Source organism: Zonotrichia albicollis, chromosome Z (assembly GCF_047830755.1).
Source record: "Zonotrichia albicollis isolate bZonAlb1 chromosome Z, bZonAlb1.hap1, whole genome shotgun sequence".
NCBI lineage: Eukaryota > Metazoa > Chordata > Aves > Passeriformes > Passerellidae > Zonotrichia > Zonotrichia albicollis.
Genome location: NC_133860.1, coordinates 52,213,552 through 52,233,878, shown reverse-complemented (window position 1 = coordinate 52,233,878; position 20,327 = coordinate 52,213,552). Strand labels below are relative to the sequence as shown.

Genomic DNA, 20,327 nt, shown 5'->3' with positions numbered 1-20,327 from the left:
GAAGAACTTCCCAGCAGATATGCCTCACATCTGGGTGACAGTCACAAAACAAAATCAGGACCCAGATCACCCCCTCAGATGCATGCAAGAAGCTCCTACAGAAATATAAAATGACTGTATTAATAGAATTATTTTACAAACTCTTAAAAGTTTAACACACTTCCACTTGTGTTAAAAGCTGCTCCCATTGGCACAAAGTTGGGAAAGGAACACTAATTTCCCTAGATCCAGTTGGACTGTTTGGGGTTTTTTACTGTTGCCCAAAATTTTCAAAGATGAACTTTGATATTCAAAAGTACCATTATTTAAAATGCTCTGTCAGACTTCATTACACACACTTTATTTCCATAATAATTGAGGGCTTATTTCATGCCATTTTTCTAAAACCACACCAAAGGTAACTGCATGGTTTTGGTGGCACAAACCTAATAGGTCAGGGAGCTGAAATGTTTAAGAGAGAGAAAAAAATGCCAAGTCTTAGCAAGGTGTAGATATTGTTTCCCCAAGGAGCCCCATCATTGCTGAGGCCTGCTATTCACCTACAACTAGTTACACATGACAGGTATCAGGCATATATGTATAGCAGTCCACGAGGCAGAAAAAGCCAAAGCTCCAGTTTCTTGTTCTGATTTTCAGAAGAGGCATTTCAGCAGTAAACACTTTAAAAAAAAAGTATTTACATGTTAAGTTCAAGTTAGTGAGGGTGGGTGACCACAGTGGTAGGCTGAGGATCAGACTTGATGATTCTATGACTCTAGCTGTCCCTCACAATAACTTCAGTTAATCATGATACATCCATACATGCCATCACTAGATGATACCAACACCCAATGCGCATAAACAAAAGAGATAGTAAAGTAGGGAAGAAGGTGTAATAGTTCCATAAAGCAAAGAAGAACCAGCAGCAACTTACCTCATGAATGAGGGCAACCAACATTTGCTGGAAATTGCGGCCCCTGCTGGCCAGAAATCGATTAATAGGCTTGCCATCCTTGCCCATGTGGACTGGGAGATCGAAACACAGCAACATGCCAGCTGAAAGAGGGAGGGAAGAGGAACAGAAAGGTCGATGCATACACTCAGAGTCAAGGGAGAAACCCAAAGCAAAGTAAGGTTAACTTAATAAAGATTCAATTCAAAAGAATATGCAAGCATATTTAAGGGGCATAAAACATAGTTTCTTAAGTTAATTCACCTTCAGATTCATAGAAATCTTTGGTTCAAACTATGTATATTTGTCTACTTCAAGAAAGTGACAGTTTACCTGCAAGGCCTGGTGTCATGCCTGGTTGCTTGTTCCTCTCATACATTTTCAGCAAGAAATTTGGAACACCTGCCACTGTCTTCCCCTGGTCTGAGCGTGTTGTCCCTCCTCTTAATGCAGAATGATAGACAGCACGTGGCATGTTGGTCATCTCCTGTTTCACAAGTGATGTTGCAAACTCTTCAAATGCTGGATGAAGTGGAATGCAATGATGTGAGAGGAAAGGAATGTGAGAGGCTGACAACTGAGAGACAAAACTAACCCTGGAAAGCCCAGAATGACACTAGTACTTCTTTTCCATTTCATAGTGGAGCATCAGTCTAAATCTGATGTTGTAGCATGGGAAGGAGGGACATCCACATCTGGAGATTTTTTTTCCTTGAGCTGTAGTGTCTATGAAGTTGGAAAAACCATTGCTGAAAATCATGAGAAATTGGTAAAAACAATAAATGTGAGGAAGTTCCAGAACAAAACTCCTTTTTTCAAAACTGACATAGGTATATTGAAGGTTAGAAAGAAGTACCTTAACTATTCTCTGAGGTGCCTTCTTTGATTGCTACAAAAGTAACAGTAATGACAGCACATGGTTGACAGAAGGACACATAGCAGAGTTTAAATCATGTTTTTGTAGCATGTCAGGAAGGGCACCTGCATCTTGGGATTTTTTTCCTCTGCCTGTAATGCCAATATCCTTCAAACAAACCCCACAGAATGCAGTCAGCAATTTTCTCTGCAGTGATATAGACAGAAACTCTTAAGTCTTTGTCTTCAACCCCCAACCTTCAGTTTTGTTGGAGGAAGAGATATTTGCTGACATGAAAACCCTATCCACCTACCTGCCCTAGACTTTTTATAAAAACTTTTTTGTTTAAGACGGCTAGAGCAATAGAGAAGAAATTTGCTGAAAGAGGGAGCTATTTCACTTCTGGAAACCATTCACATTGATAGAGACTCCTTATCATTGCTGTCATATTACTGCATTCGCCAGTTATTCAGAAGCAATTCTTCAGGCAGGGGACATGCCAAGGCTCTAGATTGACAAATATAACTCAAACTAAAACTAAAGTCTGGAAAAGTTTAGTGAAACAACTAATGTGCAGCAATTACTAGAAATACAGTATTTCAATTATTGAAATCAATCTGATGGTAAACAAAGATAACTAGCATCACACAATTATTATTATTATTATTGGTGGTGCTGTTATTATTGTTATTATCATTAGCATAATCTCTTCTGCAATAAGGATACTACTCCTATTACTAATACCAACATCGATATCAAGCTATTAGTTCTTTCTGTGAATTATTTTTAATTCTCTGAGTACCATATTTGAGAAAAGCCTTAGGCACCCAGAATGAAAAATTAACAAAATAAGAAAAAATACAGCTGTCCCCTTCTGATATCCTGAGACTCTAGGATGTAGAAACAATATGAAAACTGATTTGAGAAACCAGTTTTAAAGGAGCTTGAGACAAAATACTACCTCTCAAAAAGCTCCACTTTCCAAGCACTTTATGCTTCATATAAGTAATTTCATGTTATTAATCCCAATAACATGCACTACTAGAGTTCCAGCAAATGAGATGACAGAGATTCAGCTCCCATAGAACAGGCACTCAGTGGCTTTTGGCCTGTCTTGGACATTGCCTCATTAATCCAGTTTCATACTCTTTTGGTGCAACAATTCACTCTCAACAACCACTCCAGCCAGTCACTAAAGCTTTTGCTCAAGTGTTCTGGACTCTGTATTAACTAACAATGTTAGAAAACACCTCTGAGGGAGAAGCTGCTTAGTAAATGTTTTGATTCAACCCTTTTGATACCATTCTGTAGTTGCTCCAACTCTGAATCCAGCCTATTCACTTTAAATTCCATTTTGGTTTCCTGTCTTCCTAGAAAATTGGCTATTTCAGCTTTCATTACAGATTCAGTTTTCTGTCAAGATACATCACTCTCTTTCATTGAACTCCCCCACAAAGCTTCCAGGATTTAGTAGTTGGGACTCTCTAGGTTAGGCTGCACACACTCCAGAGGCCAATGCATTCAGAGTTTGACAAACAGATTCTTTTAGAAACCGCCACAGGGGGAAAATATTACAAAACACCACCTGTATCTCATGGCAATGTTTAAAGCCTGCAATCACACATGAAGATCCCATGTATTCTACATAGAATGAAATAACAATGTCTATGTCCTGGCACAGTATATCAAATCTTATAAAAGTATGTAAGACAATAGCCATTTCTGGTAATTCAACTGCACAGGTTTCAGAACAAGTGTCAGAGACCATCTGTTGAAGCATACTTCAGTATCAATATGCATCACTACAATTATGCATTAAGCATAGCACTGATATCTTAATCAATTAAGCAGATTTTGTGTACAGCATTATTTTCATCTAGTAATACTTCTGTTTACAAAACAATACGTATAAAATTCATTTTACTTCCATCTGTTCCAGGCTAAAATACAAATTTGCCTTTAGAAAGATCTATTTAGTCCTCCCTACTGAGGTCACTCTCATGAAACAATGAGTGCTTTCCCTTTAAAACAGGTAAAGAATTTTAATTATAAAAAATTTTTCCCCACCATCAGGACCTCTGTCACATGATCTTCCGAGAAGTGAGTTGTGGGCTTTATTTTTTACTTTATGTTTTTTCCCATCATTTGTTAACAAAAAAAAAGAAAGGCTGCACTTTAATGTGACACTCCATTCTAAAAGAGCTGCAGGTCTCTACAGTCACTGTGATTCCCTGCAAAATGACCTCAAACACTGGATATATTATACCTCCTAAAACAGCAGCTGGTGTTAGAGACAACAGCTTGATATATGAAGAACCCGGAACAAACAGATTTGCCTCCTGATCCTCTTCATCTTCATTCATGTCTATCACTTCCAGTGAGTCAACCTCTGGTCGTGCCTGGAAGATAAAAAACAAAATTAAATGTCCCTAAAAAAATCCCAAATCCTCATTATCATTCATGATTCCAAGTGTCAAAAGTACCAACCAAATATGAAAAGTTCCCCATTTCATTATTTTCACTCCATTTCATAAATTTGAAGCCTAATGAATAAAAGCTTTTCTTCTACCTGACTGAAAGGCAACATTGGTTGGTAAAAATCACAGGGTGTGTAAATACATATCTTTAATCTTCTTCAAAATTAATCTTGACACTCACAGCTGAACTAATATTCAAAAAAACTTTACTTTCACCCTGATTCTTCTTCAGTTTAACAACGTTTTATATTGGCACTTTAATATAAACAAAACATTTTTGTTAGACACTACTTTCACATATCAGTTTTTGGAATTTGAAAAACTGCAAAATATTTACATTTCTTTCAATTAAAACATATTTACTCACTTTCTGTAAAGTACTGCACCAGTAATACGACTGTAAAGTAGCGGCACTAGTAATACAGAACTATGTACTACTGTGAAAGATTTAGTCTTGCAGCAGAGTTTATATATTTCCCTTTTTCCATCCTGTGGTCTTCTATGTAAAACACATTTTTCATTTGTAAGGTTTATGCTGAACTCTTCTCACTGATTTCTATAAAGTATGTTTTTTAAAGTTTGGAACCTATCATATAATGAAGCAGTAAATAAAACATTTACTATAAAGCCACAGGATTCCATGAAGCACCAATGGACTACTGAGTACTGCCTCATACAATGTACTTACAAAACATAGTGCAAAAAATAATATCCACTACATTTAATCAAACTATACTTGTCCAACAGAAAAACGGGGGAAGTGTGGAGAGCTTTGTAGACAGTTAGTTAGCTGAGAAAGGTCATGTCGACATAATGCCGCTAGTTAAGCTTGAAGGGGACAAGTATAGGAGTCAGTAGTCAGTGTCCAATGACAAGCAAAGACATTGTGCCCTTGGTGCAACAGTAAGATAGGGGAGAGCATCTTTAGCAAGAATACAAAGAAAAGTTTCAATAAAATATTCACAAGAATGCAGAAGTAGGCATAGTTGCCTGATAAGTAGCTAACCAATAGTGAACTCGCCTTTACAATATGTACGACATTCATTAACACCGATATAAAGATGTGTGCCTATCAATAACGTTTGAGATTTACTGATCACTCATATTGCGTGCCACATTTCTCCCGCTGATTCCCAACACCTAATGACTAATGCTCATCTAGAAGATGACCTAATGCTCATCTCCTTATACTCTTTCATTCTGTTAGGTTATTCAATCACCTAATCAGAAGTTTCAGAGTTTAACAGCCCTCTGCACACTTTAAAAGCCTTTTAGAAAGTACTTCAACTCTTTTCTGACTGCCTTTACTGACAAAAAAGTAAAATGTTATGCTGAAAAAGTTCACAACAAAAATGGGAAAACTTTTCAGCTTAGTTCCAAAAATTGCACCTACTTTTCAAACTGACTTGCCTGTCTTGTGAACAAAAGTCCTATTCATGCATGAGTGTGACTGCAATGGAAGAAACAGCAATCACAAGAGTTGCTTAGTGCCAAGACTCAAATGCAAGCACTAACAGAAGAGCATAAAATGCAAATCAGCTGCCCAAAATAAGCAACTAATTTAATAACAAAATAAGAAAAACTACCTCTGTCTGCTTAGCCTTAAGTTTCATTCCTGCCTTTCCCTGCTTATAAGACTTAGCTATGCCAAGCAGGAGCTTGTATTTCTTCAGGAGGCTCTCCTGAATTTCTGCCAGAGAAGACACAAGGATTGGTTTCCCTTTCAAGAGAATATAATCCATGTCAGATGGAAGTGTCAGATGTGCTTATTACCAAACATATAACAATGGTTACCTGTCCAGGAAGATGAAAAATTGTATGCTCTTCAGAGTCAAATGATGAGAGTGATTTATAGGCTGAAATGGCTACAAGGGCATCCTATAAAATTAACAGGAAGAGAAAGAAAATGACAAACACAGCATATAGTATTGCTACCTACTGGAAACTCCTCATGCAAAGAGCTTATCAAGTAACCACTGAATGCTGAAAAAGAGTTCAATAATATTTTCCCGAGGCACATTCTCAATTGCTTACTTTTTATATACACAATGCAAAGTAGCAAGACCAATTATCTAGTCTTGATAACATCCAGTCTGAGCATTCTATTTCAGGTAGAAATATCTGAAAAAAAAACTATGAGAATAATGTTGATAGCATATTGATGTTTTAGCTATTGCTAGGAAGTGCTTACTCTAAATCAAAGACTTTTCAGGTTCCTATGCCAGTGTGCAGACACACAAGATGCTCAGAGGGAGCAAGGCCAAGACAGATGACCTGAACTGACCAAACGAATATTCCATATGAGAGAACTTCATGCCTAGTATATAAACTCAGGGAAGTTGGCCACAGAGTACCCATTACTGTTCAGGGATGGACTGGGCATCCCTCAGTGGGTGGTAAGCAATTGTATTGTGCAACACTTGTTTGTAATTGAGTTTTATTCCTCTTTGTCTTTTTTTATATCCTCTTTCTTTTATATCACCTTTTATATCCCCTTGCTATTATTACTGTTGCTGTTATTTTGTTGTTATTATTACACAGCTACTTTATTTCACTTATGAACCTGTTCTTGTCTCATTCCATGGGGTTTACCTTTTTCCAGTTCTCCCCATCCCACTGCAAGGAAGGGGAGTGAACAAGCGGCTGCATGGTACTTAGTTGTCATCTGGTATTAAGCATTGGGCTGAAAAATTCACTGAAATAGGCTGACAAAAGTTTCAGCCTTAAATTTAAATACACTACTTCCACCAGCACCATGGTGATGAGAGTCCAACAATCCCACATTACAATACTCCACAAGTGAATTGAGTTAGCTATCATAGCAACACCTTTGTCAAGAATGCTTCACCATGTTAAGGCTGAAATTTTCCAGAAGAAGTCAAACTAGTTTTACAGAATCACAGAATCCAATGCTGAGTTGGAAGGCACCCACAAGGATCATTGCATCCAACTCCTGGCCCTGTTTAGGACATCCCCAAAAGTCACACCTTGTGCATGAGAGCATTATTCAAACACTTGAACTGTGTCAGGCTCTGGGGGAAGAACCTTTCCCTAATATCCATCCTAAACCTCCCTTGACACAGCTTCAGGTCATTCCCTCACATCCTGTCACTGGTCACCAGAGAGCAGAGATTAGTGTCTGCCCCTCCTCTTCCCCTTGTGAAGAAGTTGCAGACTACAATGAGGTCTGTCCTTGGTCACCTCCAGGCTGAACAGACAAAGTGACCTCAGCCATTCCTCATACGGCTTCCCTTCAAGGCCCTTTGCCATCTTTGTGGCCGTTCTTTGGATGCTCACTAATAATTTAATGTATTTCTTATATTGTGTCGCCCAAAACTGCCCCCAGCACTCGAGGTGAGGCCATAGTAGTGCAGAGTTTGTTTGTAATTCTCCTTGGAAATGGCAGAAGTTAGAACCTTCAGTTACCACCTTTTACATGTAGTACATTGCTTCAGAAACAGTGTTAAGCAACAGGAACAAAACCCTATTAGAAAATGAGATTACTGACACTGTCTTGACAGAAAAGTACAAAACTTAATATCTTGTTGCTGACATCAGAAATAAATGTTTTCAATTATATCACTTACCTCATTCTGTGTATTGTTCCAAAGGAAGCTGAGAACTTGAGCTTTGAATTTCTACAAAAGTAAAGGAAATAAGCATTTTTCTTTGACCAAATAAACAGTTGAAATAGAGGTAGTTACCTGAAACAAATTAATGCCACATCAACATAGATTGAGCTAGGAAAGTGGAAGGAGTGCAGCTCTGAACTTCAGACATATTCACATGTCCTCACATTCTGTGTGAGGGAAACCATGGATTAACCTCGCTCTGGAATTTCCCATCTATCTCTTAGGACTCAGCAATGCCAAGTGAAAACTGAAATTGTATGAAACATGAATTTGACTAATCTGAACTGGGCAGTGGGTGCAATTTTATCAAGATCAAGCAGGCTTGTGTACAAGTTACATACAAAGATATACTAAAAGAAAGACTCATCTTAGTCCATAAGTACACACCTCAAATTCATTTGTATTCACTGTTAATGAGGGAACCAGGGAAAACAATTCATTCAGTGCTTTTAAAATGAGTGGTCTGGTATCACAACTCAGCTTTGGTGACAGAGCATTCCATGTAGAACGGATGCAAACAACCTGCAAGCAAAGAGGGAGGCATCATTACTAACAGCTATCCCAACTTCACTTAAATATTTAAACATTAAACATTTAAACGCTTAAACATTTCTTTCCAGTCCTGTCTTTGCTCTTCCTTCTTGAGAACAGGAATTAATATATGATTCATAAGAAGTAAAAAAGCAAGTATGTTAAAAATTCACTTGAAGATCAACTGACATAACATAGTAAGATTGCACAGTACTTCACCAGAGAAAGCAACTACCTGTCGGAATAAATAACACACCGTAAGCAATACACAGAGCTCTACATATATCTTCATACCACATTAGTGCTCTACTTAACTTGGTCAAATTTGCTGAAAAGCAAACTGTCTCTGGGACAATAGGAAGCCACCGAGGAATCTCTTTTTGCTGGGAGCCCTCCAAAACAAAATGCCTTTAATCTTTAAAAACAATAACAGCAAAAAATATTTGCAGAACAAATGCAAAACACAAAAGTTCACGAATCCAGAAAGTGTTGGAAACTGTCAAACTACAATAAATACTAAACATTAGTACCTAATACTGAACCTATTTATGCTGTAACTAGAACACATAATTGGTCTTCCGGGATACATAATTTCCTTCCTGGAAACAACAAACATCTCACCAAGCTTCTTTTTACCTTCAAAGATCTGCATGACAGCTCAACAAGCAGTCAGAACAACATTCTGCATTTCCAGGCACTAAAAAAGTCTCTAAGATGCTCAGTCAATGCTACAGTTCTAGCTGAAGAGCTATGCATAAGTCATAAAAAGTAGTAGTCAAGTTTCTCAGCAATGTTGACTAGATCGCAATACTGGTACCGAAAGTTCCTCCTTTGTCCTTGTGAGATGTATTCAGTCACCCAGGCTTTCCCTTGGCAACAAGCTGTGTATTTGCCTGTAAACTTAAGTAATTGTCATGGACTGTTTCATCAAACCTTAATGTTGCTACCTGCGGAGAACTTAACATTACAGAATTTTGCCACTGCATCTAAAATTAATTCTGTAATTTATCTATTGTTACTACTTGAGATTTCAGGCTCCACTGCAACAAAAAGAGTATAAAATGGGAAAAAATACCACCAAATAAATAACAAAAAAACTCAACAAATAGAACCAAAAACCCCAAAAAACTATAGTTCTGTTCACTCTACCCCACCCATCCCACAAAATCACAACACAAAGAAAAGCCCCAAACCATGTATGCTTAGAACCAAAGTCTAGAGAAAAATTTTAAAATAGCAGTGGCAAAGCAAAGTATAATTTTCAGCCTTCTAAAGTGAAAAATTGCAAATCAAGACTTAAAAGTCTGAGCAAATGCCATGAAAATGTCTTTCCATCATAAAAAATTACAACAAAGCAACACAAGACAAAGACATTGAGAAACACAAATTGATCTACATAATGAAATCAAATAAAGGTATGTTTATGAAGACATTCCACAAAGGCATTGAGAAAGGCAGTTTTAGTATTATTCTGCTCAAAACAGACTATTTTGTATCTCTGAATGCAGGTAATTGCCAAATTAAGCAATCACTACAGCAAGTACAAAACACTTTTCAGGGTGCAGTTCAAAAAACCAAAGATGCATTTTGAGTTGAACTCATTTCAGGAACAGCAAACCCATGAATGTGTTTCTATGGTAACAACCACTGATGGCTAGAAAGACCTCATCTGGTAACATTCCAAGGGAAAATGATACTTCTCTTTCCACTCTTTCAAAACAGACTGTTTGTAAGAATTAGAAAAAAGGTCTTCCAGTGTTCAGAAAGACAGACATGTCTATTTACACTGGAAGTTCCTCCTCAACTATCTAGAAATGTTAAATTTGTAATGAGTTAGTTGTCTGGAAACAACATGTATTAATATGTAGAGAAAAGAAGTTGTGCATTTGTGGAATTTGATACTGTAATTTAGGAAGACTAACAAATCATTAGCTAGCCAAGCATGTTTAATTTTATTCTTTCCCATCATAACACACATACTCTCCAACTTCATCTAAGAGGTAAAAAAAGGCCTTAAAAATAGTCAGCATCCTAACAGAAGTTTCCGATTTAGCCTAAGACTAAAGACTGTAAGACTTTACTGTACAATTACTTCTCAGATGGTATTTTCTAGACTTGCAACTTAACAGCTGTCCTACAGAAAACTCCTCCCAAATGATGTACTGTAAACTGATGGAACAGGGGGAAACTGGTACTTTACCCCCATAAAAACCCACTGTAAATAAAGAAAGGTTATAAAAGCAGTAATAACCTTGACATGGTGTCTTCCTGGAGGAATGGGCAACTGTGACAAATATCTTGTGATAAAATTTATCTGCTAGTCATGAATCCCCAAGGAATAGTCCTGTGATTCCATAGACACTGTTCAGCCCCACAAAGCTGTCCTCTAAAAATGCAAAATACTCCAGAAAACTAGCAAGATAAGAGAATTGGCAACACTGGTATGCCAATTACTGTCTGAAAAAAAAGCATATGTGCTATGCAGAAAATGTGTGTTTAGAGATCTAGACATGCTGGTGTCATACTTTGGTACAAGTTTTTAAGTCTTTTTTCATTTTTTGTTATGTGAGGTTTTTTCATTCTGGTTTGTTCAAATTAACATATCACTGTCATCTGGAAATATCTAAAATCACACAGTGCTTTTCATACAATACATTTTGATTCATGTTTATGTTTTCCTGTATTTTAAAAAAATTGATTTTAAAATAACAAGTGTGCCATTCCACAAAACACTGAATGCTAGATGGGAAAAAACTAAAAGATAAATTTTACAGATGCTGAGGAGAGACAAAGAACATCTGCTTCAAGTATCCTATGGCCCTAAAAGGGTGAGAAATCTTAGGAGAAAAATAGTGAGCAACAACATTTCAACAGAAAGGGGACTTAAACACTATGTTAGAAATTTTATTCTTGAAGGTTTCTTGGCTTGCATACTGTACTTGATGCATGAAATCGATTAGATGCCAGGATAGCTTCAAATGAAATATACTAGCTTCTGATGAAATCATTAGGGGAAAAAAAATTACATGCTGAAAACGAGGAAATGTGATCTGGTAAGAACTGTGTGATCTTTTTCCATTTTTGATGTGCAAGTCATCGTGCATTATTCATTAATGACCTTATATTACACCTGCCAAAAAAAAAGAGGGGGTAGAAAGCAGCTAGCCCTTCTTGCAAGTCCTGCAAAAGCTGTTATACTCTTAACACTATTCATGTAGGATCCACTTTGAATGGTCACTATCTTTACACAAAATAATTACTGCAGTCAGCAGAATGGATAACTATTCTTACACAAGAGTCAACCAAAAAAGAAATCAATGTCATAGCACATTTTGTTATCACATTACTTTAACAAAGGAACCTTTCTGAGACTCTCAGAACTCAACCCTGGCAAAGCCACATGGTGTATAGGGTTCCATCATCAACCAAGTCAACACTATACATACGAAAACATAATTTATTATTCTGGTTCAGAAGCTGAGTGAAAGTTTGGTGCTCTCTAAAATCCTACATCTAAGCAGCTGCAAGTGGAAAAGCTCAGAGACTATATCTCTTTCCCTTAAGTCAGTGGCAGAGACAGAAAACACCAAAACAAAACCAATGTCTACGATTACATCCCTTCTGCACTGCACACTACAGTCTAAACAATAAATAAGAGACAGATTAAATTACTTAACCCAAATGGTTACCCAGCTTGCCAAACCACAAGAGAGTTCCCTGTTAAAGTTTCAGAATAGCTAGGTGGTAGATTAGGTCTCCCAGAACATTACACTGTAGTTGGGAAAATAAGGCGAATAGAATTCGGACAGAAAAAACTGGTAACATCCACAAAGTCTATCCATCCCTCCTTCCTTTCTTTTTTCCATCTTGAGCAGCCTTAGCCTTCCAGTCCTCAACAGTGGTACAATATACATCTGTTCTCAAATGAGGCTATTATAGTAGGATGAGAAATTTATCATATATCTAACCCTACTTTTTTGCAAGACAAAGTCTAAATATAATCCAGCCTGGGAAAACACATTCAATACCAAGGCCAGCATTCAAAGAATCTATGTGACCTTAAGAAGAGCCAAACTTCACACCAAAGGCAAACAAAAAATTACCCTAAATAAATTGTTTCTTAGCAGCCATTGTATGACGATTTTTAATTATACTGAATACAAATATCTATGGATGATTTGCTATATTGTTCTTAAACTGCTCAGTGATTTCAAATAATGTGGCAATGGCTGGCATTACTGCAGTAAACACTTCAGTGGAAGTGTAGTAGTGGACAAACATAAAATTGTTTGGCAGAGAATGGGTAATCAAATATTCCTGCAGGATATAATTAGCTCACTACTCTGACGGCCTGTATAGTACAGTTTGTCAGTAGCAGATTCACAGCATGTCTTGCCTGCATCACAATACCAGGACATCACCATATGGGATGTGGAAACAGAGAGCCTTGTCTCCTAGCTTAGAGATATCGCAGTTTAGAGATATCGTAGCATCTCTATTTCGGTTCAAAGGGACCTCAGGATATTTCCAGCTCAGCCTCCTGCTCAAAGCAGGGTTACTGCTTTGAGATCAGATCCAGTTGCTTAGGGTTGTGTCCAAAAGGAATGGGAAAATCTCCAGGGAAGGACACAGCACAATCTCTCTGGGCAGCTTATCCCAAAGCTTATTTGCCCTCTTCATCAGTAAGCAATGAACACATTATGGCAAACCTCCCAGCTGCTAGTGATTTCACTGCCTATCTGGTACACTCTATGAACAAGACACAGCAGGGCAGGCCAGTAAGAAGATACAAAAATTACTTTATTTAAGTGCCTTTCAGCCAATCAAAATTATGTACCAAACAGACTTCTTTTTCAAATGTCAAGGAAAGATGCACGGAATGATCTGCAAAGCTGATTTAAAATTTCAGCTCATGCACTGAAGGGCTGATCTGCTGTGGTAGGAAGTCATGGTACAATTTCCCAGGAACTATTAACTTATGTTGGAAGACAGGAATTAAATTTGTCAGAAGAAAAGGAAATTCTGCAGCAACTCAATGCACTCTTAAAAAAGAACCAACCGGGAAAAAAGTTCATGGACCATAAGGAAAACTCAAAACACATGGACAAGCCAATTTAATCTTACCTCAGCCTCACAAAGCGCCCGTAGACCCTGTAATACTATGGCAGCGGGTGAAGCTTGATCAGGTTTTGTGCATTCATTTAATACCTGGGAAATTGCAGCCAACATGTCTGCTCCATGCTGGTATGGTCTAAAGGAAAAAAAAAGAACATAGAAGGCAATATTCAAACATACATACAAGTTATAATTTATGCACAAAAATTTATTAATTGCTGGTTTTATTTAAGCGACAACTAAAACTGCCTAGAACTGGGAATTCACACACACACACACAAAAAAAAACATACAAGGAGGATATGACAGAGTGCTCTAAAGGCTGAGTGACATGGCGAATTAAATCAGCAGCCATCAAGTTCCAAATAAAAGATCACTGAGTGATTAAGTTGTAGAAGGTTTTGTCTAAGTATGTTCTGTTCAGTAAAAGATTATGTCAAGAATTAGATTATTCTTGAATAATCTAATATTATTATTATTAGAAAAAGATTATTCAAGAAGGGACAGAGAATGAAAGTCCAAATGCACTATTTTATGATTCTTTGTTGCAGTCTCCTGCAAGTAGTCCCTACTGTGTATTGGTGGAGATTCTGGCACCAAATATCCTTTTTACATCAGATAGCTATGTTTTCCCTTTTCTTTTTTTTTTTTTCTTTTTTTCCTGCTGCAATGCTAATTGTCTTTCCCTCAGTGACTGTATGGGCTGCTTTAGCTTTCCAGTCTTTTAACTATCCATTCAGTTTTATTGGGTTGTGGGTGGCAAGGTGTCCAACAGTTCCTCATACTACGTCTGTAAGAGATTATGGTAAATGGTATCTGGTGGGTGATTTATATGCATGGTAAATTGTGACTTGTCTGTTTGTTCACACTTTCTTCAAAATAATTTCTAAATGCATAAAGAAAGTGCATACACCTGAACTCCAGCTATACCACTTAACTGGCAAAAAGAATTCTATGGGTACATTGAGATTTCTCTTTTTCACTTTAAAAAAAGGAATTTCTCTCTTTTCACTTTAAAAAAACTTATTGAAAAACACTGTCTGGCAAAATGGAAGAAGGTTGAAGAGGTAAAGGAAAAGGTATTTTCTTTAGGAACTTGTTTTTAGTTGATACTTAAAAGTTATTTGAATTTGCTCAACTGTTAGTAGCTGACCTTCAAGAAAGCAAAAACTGGAACTCAAGACAGGTGACAAACAAAAAAGATGATATGGTGCACATAAAACCAGGCAGTAAATACTAACGCATTTAAAAATACTCTTTTCAGGAACTCTAAATTATTATCAAGTACTGATATTCATGGATTGTTAGAGCTGGAAAGATTCAATGTAGTATCCAGTTAGACCTGCACAACAGTGTTCTGTTGTACTATACCTGAATAAAGACCAAAAATGTACATGTGACAAAATATGGTTTTCAGAAAAAAAATTTTATCTTTCTTTGAATAGATCAAAAGAGACAACTAGTTCTTTCTTCTGCTTGTCATTTATCCCTTTTTCTAATCTGGAAGTGTTACGCCTGAAGTGTCTACCTAGTATAAGATGCATCTTCCAGATAAAGATCATTTAATTTTAACAGTATTTTGTGTGCATTCTATTAGTCATAATAGAAAACCCCAAACTTAGTAGCTGCTCAGATTAGCAATGCCTGAGTCTCAACTTGAGAAATATTACTCACAATTAATGTAACAGAGTAAGAAAAAAATAATGATGTAGCTTTTCTGAAAACAACTCTTTCCCTTAAAAAGATATAAGATAGGTAACACTTGCACTTACCTCAGCCTACATATATCTCTTACACAAGCAGCTTTAGCAATCAGCTTTTCCCATTGCGCATCTTTGTCAACAGATACAGAGGACATATCAGACATTGCCAAGAACTTCTGCAGTTCTGGATAAATTCGATCCTAGAAAAGATTTCAAATGATCATCACACCTTTAAAAGTGCAACCGCATTTTCAATTGGTAGCACTTCTAAAGGACTTCTGCATACCACTTTGATTTTTATTATTGCATACCATATTTTGCTTTTTTCCACTATTCATCTCTAATGCTTCATTGAGATCGAACTGGCTTTTGTAGACCAGGTCTCTATTGCATCTTCAAAAAAATCAGAAGCAAAATATTGTGCTGATTTTGTCTGAGATAGAGTTAATTCTCTTTGCAATGGCTGGTATAGGGCTGTGTTTTGGATTTGTGTTGAACACAGTGGTGATAATACAGAGATGTTTTTGCTATTGTTGAGCAGGGCTTACACACAGCCAAGGCCTTTTCTGCTTTTCATGCTGGGAAGGAAGTTGGATGCTAGCAAGGTTGGGAGGAGACATAGACAGGATGGGTGACGCAAACTGAACAGAGGGATATTCCAGACCATATGAGATCCTGCTCAGGATATTAAGTGGAGAGAAGAAGGAGGAAGGGGCAGATATTTGGATTGATGACATTTGTCTTCTCAAGCCACCATTACACATGATCTCTCTCCTGGAGACGGCTGAACACCTGTCTGCCCATGCAAAGCAGTGAATTCCTTGTTCCGTTTTACTTGTTTGCACAGCTTTTGTTTTCTCTATTAATCTGTCTATCTCAACCAACAGTTTTCTTTCTTTCACCTTCTGATATTTCTCCCCAATCTTACTGGTGGGTGGGGGTGTGAGTGAGTGGCTGTGTGGTACTTGGCTGCTGGCTAGGGTTAAACCACAACACTAAGACCTTATTCTTACTGCATATAATGAAAAGCAGAAAGTCATCCTTCAAACAATTTTTTTTCTAATTGCAGTTTGAGATGTCATGAAATGAAAATAAAGTTCCATGAAAGACATAGTATTTAAATATTCTACTAGAAGATCACTGTAGACACCATTAACACCATTTACTTCATAGTGCTGATAGCGACATACTAGTAGAAGCAATGTTCCACAATTATTTTCTTCGTTGGTTAATGGTAATAAAGTTTTTCAACTGAACTTATTATAGTGACACTACAAGAAGTTTCTAACCTGTCTTTCCCATAATGATGTCATCAGCCGTGAGGCAATTGCTCTGAGCTTAGCTGTGCTCCCCAGCATGTGTATGGCACGTAGAATCTGAGCTACACAAACCTGAAAGGAATTTTTAACCAAGTGTTTTTGTTATTTTATATGTCCAAGGACAAAGAGTAATGTACAAATCATTATTTTACAATCAAGTACAATCAGGAAAAAACATCTAAATGCAGTATCAGAAATAGACTGAAAGCCATTTTCCAAAAACCTTTAGCAAATAACAAGTCCAAGAACATCCTCTCATGACATATATAATGATCATATGGTGTAGACAGTAAAGTGTAATGTATGTTTAACTTTAAAACAATTATCATATCCCATCCAAAATACAACAAAGTCATACAAAAGCTTAAAAATAAGTTAAGCAAGATATACGCTGCTCAGTCTAAATAGTTTTTATAAATTAATGACATTTTATTGATTCAGTTTTCATTTTACTAAAAATCTTTCATTCTGACCTTATGTACACCAAGTGTAGGCAAAGTATACAATATCTCCCTGTAAAGTGCAGGCTCCAAAGGTCTTCCCAATTTAAATATCAGAACAGGGATCAGATTTGGGACCTAAAATAGAACAAATTTTGGAAATAAATTGAAATTTGCCAAATTTGCCAACATGACACCTTAGAAAAGACAATGAACTTGTCCCAACATATTAGAAAATCATAACTTTTATGTATTTTTTTTCTGCATGCATATATGAGAAACCTGTTACATAATACAATATAATTTATTGTATTCTTACTATATGGTACAAAACTTCCAGAGAGCTGCTGCAGAAGTTACAATAAAGGAGACTCACATATCTCCATTCCCTTTTAAATCAGATTTTCTGTATTTTCACACAAGCAGGTGCTACAGTTGTTTTCTTGTGCATCTTCTTATCACTGTGTGATTAAATTTAATCTTAAATTACATCTACTCATGATGCCATTTTTTATGATTACTTAAAACACAAACATACAGAAACACACAAATATATATGCTATTTATATATTTTATATATATATACATATGAGTGGTTTATACAGATACTGGTTAAAAAGCAATGGAAAATTCTGCTACAACATTTGTTTCAACATGCATTTTTACATGAGCAGATGATAACATTTTTCACCGCAAAAAGATTTCTCTCAGTCCACAGGAAGAATAATAATTAATAATTCAAGTGCTCTGGGATTTTGCATACATGGCTCTATTCTGGTTCCAAGTCAGAGACCAAAAAAAAAAACTGTTCTACAAGTCATCATTATCTTTACAGTTCAGCAATGGTGAACTGGTGCTTCCACAGGCTTAAAATACGTTCTGGAATCTGCATTTACCACCTAGTGAATAAACTATAATGCTTTAGTTTTTTCCATTTTCCAAATAGGATTTGACATTCTTAAATAGAGTAAATCCCTTCATAAACAGAACAAACAAACAAAAAAATCCAGATTTTTGTGGAATTGACTAGTCTTCCTCTTTTTCTATTTCTCAAAATTGTTGTCAACCTTCTATAGAATCAATCATCACCCAATGACCTGCCTAGAAAAAGGACTGGTTTTAAAAAAATATTTCAAAGCACAATCAATTAAATGAGGCTGAGAATTTAGGGTGGTATTCATTTGAACAGATTTTCACACCCAAACTGAATGCATCTTCCCAGTGGCAACCTCCTTTCCTTTTCTTTCAAATTTTTGGATTTAAGAAAAGTTGAGCAGTTTTACAGCTTCTGTTGTATCCTGATTTTGGCTAGGCTAGAACTAAATTTCTTCACAGTACCTTGTCAGCGATGATTTGACAACAGAATAGTGTTGAAAACGCTGATGGCATTATATTCTTTAAAACAGGAAAGGGCATGAGGGAAGTAAGTTATACCACTTCTCCAGCATATGGCAGAATTGGTCTGGTCCCAAGTAAAATTCAGCAATAAGATTAAATGTTAATGTCTGCATTAACACTGAAACACAGAAAAGTGAAACCTGCACTCAAAAGATGATATTTAATTTGCTACCCAACCTTTTCTTTGCACTCCCCAACTGTAATGATTTGTTTAAGCTAGTCTCTGCTGTTGTATTTCCCTGCTTTACTCATGCTAAAGAGACAACAGCACTGCCTGAGAGAAAATTAAGTCTGTAGGTATACATGAAGAAAACTAAATAGTTCCTCATTAAAGAGAACTCAAAATAAGACTTGAGTGCCAAAGGCTCAACATTCTTCCAGCAAGAACCTGTTTTGGTTAAACCAAGTCTTAGGTAATGGGAAGGTTGCACAGAAACCAAATAATACAGGTAGACAAAAAGTTTCCTTGAATATAAGACAGATGCCAGGTGATGCCAAGTTCAAATGAGCCAGACAGTAACTTCAAGTTTCAAAGCATTAAAATCTTTTGGAGTAAAATACATCATTTAAAAGCTAGAAATGCATTAAATGTTGCTAACTGGAGATAATGGTGTTCTTGGTTGCACTTAACTGAGGACAAGGAACAGAAACATCATCCCAAAGAAGCACACTATTTTTCCCATACCAAATTTTCAAATAGTATTCAGCAGAACATCTGCTATATTACCAGTTATACTGATTGCTTTATGCGATACTACTACAAAGATACCCAAGTACCTTCCATTTTTTGCAGAAAAGTATTTTAAAGCCCACAGTAATTTAAAAAACTAAATGTACTCCCCATCTACACACCTTATCAGCTGACAAAATGTGAGCCAGTAAGAAAGTATCAACAAATCAGATTGAGTTCTGCATTTTTGCAATAGTTTCTAATTCACAAGGACTTCTGCTGATTGCTAGGGAAACAAAACATATTATGAAGTCTGAACTTCATCTTCTCATTGCCTTTGGACACAAGCCATACTTCCCAGTCCTTACACAAGTCCTTCCAGGGAGGACTTTTTCATGAAGGTCCTTAATTCTAGGGAATGTTTCTTAATTCTAAGAAACATTCTAAGGTAGTCTGACCACAATAGTTAGCTCAACAGAATTTGTCCATTAATCTTACTTACTGTATTGGTGAACAAAACCTCTGGCTTAAAATAAGAATAAACAATGCAGAAAACCCCACTCACATAATGCTAAAAATTAATAGCTTAAAGTTAAATCACTCTCCCTGTATCTGTTTAAAGCTTCTGTAATTCTGCTGACTAGCTCTTTGCTTTGTCTCCAAACCTGTTCATTTAAAGTCAATTGAACTATTTTAGATCAATCCAATGAAATTCACAACAGTCATTCCCTACAGTCAGGCTTCAGGCCATTCTGCTCAGGTCCCATATTACTTCAGTGGTATTTTTTCCGCAAGTTACTTATTTTCTTGTATGACTGTTAAACTGCATTTTGGGCAACTATATAAGATAGTTAATAAACAAAGCATTATTCCTCCCTTTTCTATAATATGCCACTGATTCATCATCCCACTCAAAGACCCAATGCAACAAACAGGTTAGATATAGTCCACAAAAACCGAAATCCACTGCCAGAGCATCTGGAGATAATTTATATACAGCTAGCTAGGCACAAGAAGAAACCTGCCTTACTGGCAGCAGCTTGGATCAGAAGACAAAGAAAGGTTCCCACAACAGGGTAGATGTACGTCATACCTACCTTTTTCCTAGAGAATAATTAATTTACAAGGACTGGGACCTGGATCCCTGGTCAAAACTATTTAGTGGACATGTCAAACTATTCGTAGTTGAGTTGAGAAGCATACCACTTCTAATAAGTTTGAAACCTGACTTACAGAAACATTTTCAAGAAAAAAC

General features: G+C 36.6%; 1 protein-coding gene across 3 annotated transcripts in view; it reads right to left on the bottom strand.

The window, feature by feature from the left end:
* FOCAD (focadhesin) overlaps positions 1-20,327 on the bottom strand; it is an 86,939-nt gene that overhangs the window by 35,551 nt on the left and 31,061 nt on the right. For all 3 annotated transcript variants that reach the window (XM_005490934.3, XM_005490936.3, XM_026795773.2), the window contains exons 13-22: positions 17,038-17,142; positions 16,535-16,636; positions 15,315-15,445; positions 13,552-13,678; positions 8,284-8,418; positions 7,852-7,902; positions 6,059-6,142; positions 4,054-4,186; positions 1,265-1,453; positions 914-1,035 (exon numbers count right to left, since the gene is read on the bottom strand). In XM_005490934.3, coding sequence (XP_005490991.1) covers positions 914-1,035; positions 1,265-1,453; positions 4,054-4,186; positions 6,059-6,142; positions 7,852-7,902; positions 8,284-8,418; positions 13,552-13,678; positions 15,315-15,445; positions 16,535-16,636; positions 17,038-17,142 — 1,179 coding nt within the window. The remainder of the gene's footprint in view (positions 1-913; positions 1,036-1,264; positions 1,454-4,053; positions 4,187-6,058; positions 6,143-7,851; positions 7,903-8,283; positions 8,419-13,551; positions 13,679-15,314; positions 15,446-16,534; positions 16,637-17,037; positions 17,143-20,327) is intronic.